Consider the following 7,860-nt stretch of genomic DNA (forward strand, 5'->3'; position numbering starts at 1 on the left):
CGTTTATGCATGTGTGTAAATCTGCGCAATTCCGCAGCCTGTCGGGTGCTGCCCCTCAAAGTATTATTATTATTATTATTATTATTGTTGTTATTATTATTATTATTATTATTATTATTATTATTATTATTATTATTATTATTATTATTATTATTATTATTATTATTATTATTATGTTATTGAGCATCTAAGCATCCTTTATCCGAAATTTTTTTCTCGGCTGTCAGTTCTAGTGTAATGCCCGAACAAAAAGCATAATACTCTCCCGAAAAATGAATTTCCTAATGCGGTAAGGGAAATTGACCTTGGGGTCTTGTATAGCCGATGACAACTTAAGAACTAAAGGGTTATATGTTCGCTGGTGAACTCAAATACAGTTTCCATAAGTTAGCAAGGGAACTTATTCACTCGTAGGCACGCTTACAACTACGATATGAATGTAAAGTACAATAAGAGGTACAGCGCATGTGATACATCATACTTGATATTAACAAAACAGAACTGTAAATGAAGTAGTCAATGATGTCTGCTTGACACTGGCTCTGCCACACAAAACAACAACAGAACATCATTACAGCGTCCATCTAGAATCTCGAATTTCTGGATGACATCCGCGGCACAAACAAACACACAGTCTAAACTCAGGCAAACAAAATTTGAGCATCATTCCGGCTGTAGGAAGACTTTCCCTCGGGAGACGGTTAGGTACCGCGTACACCAGCGGCGAAGAAACTCGGCGTCACCGAGTTTGAACAACTGCTCTTCGAAATGACCCATAAGGGCGCAACTTCATTAGGCTTGCTCATTTTTGTGACCTCAAGCGGTTTCCCGTGTGAGAAAGAGCTGTTTTCTCCGTACAGACCGATGTTTCTGTTACTGATTTCAAAATTAAACCTAAAGCTCTGGGAAAATTTCATGGGTGATCCTGATATCACTGTTCAGCCAAAGGTAACATTCTAGCTTGAAACACCTGGCTTTTATTTTCCAACTAGCCTAATCTCTACATTAGCAGAGTAAAGTTTTAAGCTATTGGGGGATTCTAGCCGGAAATGCTTGAGGTATATAAAAGGTACCCGGTGTTTTTGCGTGTGGAGCTTGTGTAATTTTTCGGTTGTCACCAAGTATACTGTCATTTTAAGCTCTCTAGCATCGGGTTTCCTGCCCATAATTGCCTCCTACGTGGTCTCCATGCGTGTTCTTGTAGAAGCAAGACTACAATGCCATAATATACCATCTGCTGGTCCTTTCAGTCCTCATAACGAAACTTGTCTAGTTTTCGTTTAAGTAAGCCTTTCTGCACTAGACACACAACTTCAACTCCAAAGGGCCGACAATAGCGTCAATCCAATAGTCAGTGTCGGCGATTCTCAATTATGGTCGCGGGATCATATCGATGCCACAGAAGTCACTTTAAGATGGCGGCGAAATGCAAGAACACACCTGTCCCGTGTATTGGGCACACGTTAAAGATACCCCGGAGGTCAGAATCAATCCAGGAACCACCACTACGGCGTGCCTCATAATCAAAATGTGGTTCTGGCGCTTGAAACCCCGGAAAACAATTCATTTCTCAATAAGGCTATAGTCAGTGCATTCTACAGCGAAATTTAAATTTCAATTATCAGTTAATTTGAATATCTCTCCAGTAGTGCCGCATTTTCAGGGGAATTTCTCAGCATGAATTTCTGCCCACCGTTATTAAAATGCAGTATTCCCAGTTCATCTGAGGAGAGGCTTGGTCCTTTCTCGATAGATTCGAAAATAGCGTAGAGTTGAAGCCTTCATTAAAACTTCATTAGAATTGTAACAGCGAAAACACATGCAGCCACAAAATAACAAGCACGAGACACAAGCGCTGACTGTCAACTAAATTTTATTGACGGAAGACGGATACCGTATATAAGGGGAAAGGCAGAAGTGAAGGGGGAAGGGAATAATACAATCGGGGAAAATGACATTGCGCATCGATGAACGAACGTGCCGGCAGTCTACAGACTCAGGCGCAGAAAAACAAGAAAACTAGAAGAAACTTGAAAGACACTGGAAAAAGGGCGAGGCATACTAACATTCAATCAAATCAGTAAGCGGTCGCTTCCAAAAATTCAAGCTCTGCAGCAAAAAGTGATACAGAGGGGGTGCTTACGCACTTCCTGCCATATTTCTGTATGTGGAACGCTCCCAATCTGAGGCACGCCGTCGCTTCGCCACTCTTACCAGATGGCCTTCACCTACCTCTCTACAGTAGGCGAAGTTTTAAACGCATTTGACAAGCACGGACTTGGGCTCAATTTTACCCATGAACTACCTGACGCAGATGTTTTACAGTTTTTAGACCTGAGACTAAACTTTCATGAAAAGCACGTTTGCTGGGGCTATTTCCCTCGCGCAAGAAAAGATCTGTTACCATATGATTCAGCCCATTCCAAAACTCTAAAAAAAGCTATAGCGTCGCACTGTTTGGAATCGTCTCTTCAGAAGTCGTGCCCGCACATAATGCAGAAAAGTATTGAGAATCAGGCCAGCCAACTTATGGCGGTGGGGTTCTCCTGTTCGGTCTTGACTGCAGTGTCTGATACCCTCCTTCAGAAGCTAAAAATATAGGAACACCAAGAAAAGATGACCTTCGGAAGTCCGACAAACCTTTGGTTGTGCCGTACCTGCGCAAGATTTCGCACAGTCCCAAGAAGGTAACCAACAGGCATGGGGTGCCCGTTGTTTTTTCGACACCCAACTAAATGCGTGGGCACTGTTATGCCCACGCATCTGCAACTCTCAAAAAAGAGGTTGTCAGCTAAAACATGACAAGCCGATCATGAAGTGTTCCACAGAAGTGGTATACGCCATTCCTTTGAAGTGTGGAAAGGCTTATGATGGGGGCCAATCCTGCCGCTGCATTTAAGTAACTTAAAGGACAAGTACGCACATTTCGTCGCGCACGTAATTGAATGCACAGGTTGTGAGGCTCAAATGGGAGAGACGAAGATTCTCTGAAAGAGTGCCGACGCGACGGCGTGTGTCAGTTAGGAAGCATTCCACATACATAAATATGGCAGCACGTGCGTAAGCATCGCTTTTGGCGGCAGAGCTTCAATTTTTTGGAAGCGACCGCTTACTGATTGATTGTACATTAGTATCCCTCGCTTTTTTCTAGTATTTTTCTAGTCTTTTTTAGTTTTCTTGTTTTTCTGCGCCTGATTCCGTTGACTGCCGGCACGTTGTGTTCATCAATGCGCAATGTCATTTTCCCCGATTGCATCACTCCCTTCCCCCTTCACTTCTGCTTTTCCCCTTATATAACATATGCGTCTTCCGTCAATAAAATTCAATAAAGTCTTGTCCTTGTTACTTTGTGGTTGCGTATGTTTTCGCTGTTCCAATTTTTATGTCGAGCAATGCCACTTTATGAACGCAGATGTGCCTCGTCGAACACTGTCACAGTTCGTTTTTCTTTTTCTTTCTTTTAATTCAGCGTTGTTTACGTTTTGAAATGATCGGAGAACGCCCTATGAACGAATAACGTTTGACAGGAAGGCAGAATTTGCCGAGCACCACTTCGGCGATTGGCTACAGCGCATCCCGCTTACCATATCTGTGCTAATCGTCAGGCGTTTCTCGTGTTTTACTTCGACTAGCGGTTGTTAACGCAAAAACACATTTTCTGAAAGGGGCCCCGCGATCTGCGTTAACTGACGCAGGAACCGTCGGCCGCCTCACAAGTGCGCCGATCGACCTCAACGCGGCGTCCGCCGTCGAAGCCACCGACCACGGAGGTGTCCTGCCGGCGGGAACCTTGGGAACTGCGGCTGCAGGCACAATAGCCGCAGCAGTACCTGGACGGGACCAAGCAGCCCACGGAAGGGACGCGACAAACGTTCCCTCTCTCCTCCAAAAGAGATTCTCCCGTGCGATCTGGCCTTTCCACTTAGGATCGGCTACCACGAAAGAGCAAGTATCGCCAGGTCGGAGTGCAAGCACTGGGAATTCTACCTTTACGGTTTACGACCCTAGAACCCGATCCACAACGGCATTGACTAGCACGGTCACCCGCAGAAACCACGTAAGCACCAACTACCCTCTTTCCCCGCGTAATTTCTCTCATTACTACCTATACCAAAAGTGATACTTGTACTTTTAGCAATTTCTTACAAAAGGATTGATCCACCGTCAGCAAAGAGCGAGAATTTCGAGCGGGAGGCTTCGGGATGAACTTTTCTTCGTTGGTCTACTGTTGACCAACACAAGTCTCCACCTCCCAGGGGATCATTTATCTTATGTACATTTAGGTTGCAGGCAGATGTTGCAAGCGAAATTCAGCAAAGCAAGTCGATAGACGCATACTCGCCCTATGACTGCATGGGGCTTCCGCATGCGCCTCTTGCTGTTCGATACTTTTGCGTAATGCTTGAACAAACAAGCAGGAAGAGGGACCAGTCCGTGCGTGTGTGAGCGTTTAGTAGTTTTCTCCAGCACAAGGCACTTCCGCATGTCTGTTTTGACGATTCTTGGTATTTTTATCATTCGCCTTCGCAATAACCAGATCGCAGCAATTTTGGAAATCCCGTTTGGGGTCCGAGAATGACGCAGAGTGAAGTAATGAAAAATGAAACGAATGTAATAAAAATATACAACTCTTTGAGCAATCAGAACAGCCCGTGGTTACCAGCTGATGCCTTGGTCGGAAAAACAAAATTCTCAATTCCTATCATTGTTTGCACAGCTTCTAATCTCCAAGAAAATGTGATTCTTTTTCTCCCTACCCCTTATCCGCATAGACACGGCGGAAGACGGGATGCGTCGTCGGCATACTCTCTTGCGTCCTGCTGGCGTTGATGTTGGTCGTCGGGATCGTCAAGATCGCGTTGTCCCCTTCATCTGCAGCCTCCAAACACTGCGTGGCCCACGCCTGCCGAGCCTACTCCCGCCAACTCATCTCGTCCATCAACCGATCGGTGGACCCGTGCGTCCACTTCACTCGCTTCGTCTGCGATGGCTGGCAGGGGCACCATAACCTGGACGTCTGGGAAAAGCGCTTTCTGCACTTCATCAACCGCCTGGATGCCAGGCTGAAAAGCATCGACGTCCCTGCAGCACGACAGAACGAAGAACAGCGGGCGGCCGCCGTCTACCGCAGCTGCGACAACGTGTACAGTGGCAAAAGCGACGAGTTGCCCGCAGTCAAAGCCGCGCTGGCTCTTGCAGGCATCGTCTGGCCGCAGCCGTCCCGGGGGGCGGACGCTCTGTTCGCGTTGCTCTACAGTTCCCTCAAGCTGGGCTGGGACGCCGTCGCGAGCTTCCGCGTCGCCCCACGTTCCGGCGAGGCGGAGGACGAACTGGTCGTCACTCAAGGCACATCTTTCGGCCTGTTGCGCGAGTGGTTCGCGCAAGAAAGAGCGACGGCCGTGCAGCGAGACTACTACGAATATATTAGGAGCCAGTTTACCGGCGACAACGGCACGACAGTCGACGACGAGGTCTCGTACGAGTTCGTGTGGGACATCGCAACGCCGGTAACGGACGCCCTCGGGCCTTTCTTTGGCTTCTCCGAAGCGGCACCTCTACCGGCCAACTGGTTCGCGAACTCATACGGTGCAATTCTCACGGAACCGCGCTGGATAGACGCCCTGCGCCGAGTCGACATCACCCTGCCTGGCGGCTTGCGAATATTGGCCGAAAACCGTCCCTTCTTCGAAACCCTACTCCGCATGTGGGAGCACTACGGCGAAGACAATTTCCACCTGTTCGTCTCGTGGTGCACGGTACAGGTGGCCGTCCTTTATGCGAACAGGGGCCTCATTCTAAACTACTACAGAGAGATTCCCAACAGGGCGACACTGTACTACAAAGCCTTCTGCGTCAGCAGGGCCGTCTTCTTCTCGCAAGCAATCATCGCGAGATACAGTGGTGACGTCCTCAAGGGTAGCGCAGCCGTGGTCGCAAAAGAAATAGCGCTGTCCGTGCGTCTGGCCTTTTCGCATCGTCTTTCCACCTGGCCTTACTACAACGAAAACGTAACGGTGGTCGCGAACTGGAGCTCGTTGGAGTCTGCCTTCCGCCACATTGAATATGACAACGAAAGAAGAATTGACGGTATAGCGAGGGACGACATGCCGGACATGACCGACTCTCTTGTGGCGAACTGGCAGCATTCGGTACGCTTGAATAAGACACAGCAAACGGTGCAACTGGCGTATGCGATAAGGCGCCTGTGGTTCTTCTTCTCCCCTTTAGGCGATAATGATTTTCACATGATGCCGTACACGCTGGCCTTCCCATTTTTAGACCCGAATCTACCGACTGCTGTTAACTTCGGAGGCTTCGGAAGCGAAGTGGCGACCGCCCTGGGATCCCTCTTTATCGGATCTTACATGGCATACGGCAACGCGACTGATGACTTCTTCAGCTGCTTGAAGTGGGGGCGATCGGGCAAGAATGACTACTCCGAAACATCCGTGAGCGGCGTGTTCGGCTACAGGGCCCTTGTAGACGCGTACAGACGAGCTGCTCCCACTACTTTAGCCCTCAAGCAACTCGAGCACTACAGCGACATGCAACTTCTTTTCATGTCGTCATGTTTTCTTATGTGTCCCGGACGTGGCAGAGGACAGCAAAATGAATGTGATTTGCTCGCACAGCACGTTCCCGAGTTTGCAGAAACCTTTAAGTGTAGCCAGGAGGCCATCGTAAACACAACTGAGCAATGTCAACTGCTCTAGAGAACTGTTGGCACAAAAATGTGTTCGATCTACTTGCTTGTAACAGGACCTCTATGTGATCGCATGGCATCGGAACCCTGTGCACATTGTGAATTTGCATTCATTGCGAACATCCCTATTCGCGCTCCTGAGGAAATTGCACTTTCGTTCTCTCAGTTCTTATGCTTCTGTGAATCAGGAGGAAAAATGGGACATAAGGACGCTTCCTTTTCTTTTTCAATGACATTAACGCAGATATTCGTTGAGAAAAGACTGACACGTGCTATGCCATCGGGCTTTATGCTTGGCTATGCCTGATTCTCTCTATTTGTCTTGATTAGATCATTTCGCCGTGCGTGAGCATGCTCTCGTCTTCGTGTTGAGTAAATCAGTTATTTTCGCCTTTTTTTATATGCATAAGGGTATTTGTCTTCACCCACTGGTTGGTGCGGCAAAAAAAATAGTGTAACTATTTTGTGAGCTCATTTATTCAGGGCTGTGTTACGGGCACGCCAAACAATATGGTCCATGTCGATTAAGATGGAGCTCCCTGTGGTACTACTGCACAGCTACCATGTTATTTCGTACTATATTAATGCGACTAGCTTTCTTCGGGAGCACATCCAGGTGGTGCAGTTTGTTTATCCGTATCTAACCTTTAACTCTGAACTTGTCACTGAGCAGCCGCTGAGCAGTCACTGATGTGTATATTGGTTAAAGAATCGGGTTGCTATGCTTAAAGAGCCAGTTTTGAAATCAACCGTCGGGCTAACTAGGGTCGCTGAGAATGTGTCGATCTCTCATGAACCGCTTTGACGTCAACTTTGGTCACTGTTTATGTACCACGAACTATGTGCCTATCTTCAGTGACCACTGTGACAAAAATAAAATTTAAACATTCTGCAGTGCTGGAAGGAATCGTGACTCCGCCGTATATATTCAGACGATGTTGCCTGAACACGCATTCATTCACGAGCTACGCGCAGACCTTCCAACGGCTGCTGTGCACAGCTCGTACGTGGCACGTTTCAGAGGAGGCACTACGACGCATTGCTGCATTGAACATATGTTTATCCCCTTACCGTCGACTTTCATAACCAGATGGTTGATGATGAAACTATTGTGCGGAGCGTGAATTGTTACGGGTGTGGGACCTGCGACAACAGAC

At 47.5% G+C, this 7,860-nt stretch overlaps 1 protein-coding gene across 1 annotated transcript; it reads left to right on the plus strand.

The window, feature by feature from the left end:
• The first annotated feature begins 3,706 nt into the window (after window positions 1–3,706).
• On the plus strand, window positions 3,707–7,511 carry LOC126537394 (uncharacterized). Its single transcript, XM_055074402.2, has 2 exons — window positions 3,707–4,057; window positions 4,773–7,511. Exon 2 carries the CDS (start codon window positions 4,830–4,832, stop codon window positions 6,711–6,713), a length of 1,884 nt encoding a protein of 627 aa, XP_054930377.1. The 5' UTR covers window positions 3,707–4,057; window positions 4,773–4,829; the 3' UTR covers window positions 6,714–7,511.
• The last annotated feature ends 349 nt before the right edge of the window (window positions 7,512–7,860 follow it).

This window comes from Dermacentor andersoni, chromosome 4 (genome assembly GCF_023375885.2).
Source record: "Dermacentor andersoni chromosome 4, qqDerAnde1_hic_scaffold, whole genome shotgun sequence".
Lineage (NCBI taxonomy): Eukaryota > Metazoa > Arthropoda > Arachnida > Ixodida > Ixodidae > Dermacentor > Dermacentor andersoni.

What these genes read in the sequence shown, in the direction of transcription:
- LOC126537394 (XM_055074402.2), top strand. Translation starts at nt 4,830, where the DNA reads ATGTTGGTCGTCGGGATCGTCAAGATCGCGTTGTCCCCTTCATCTGCA.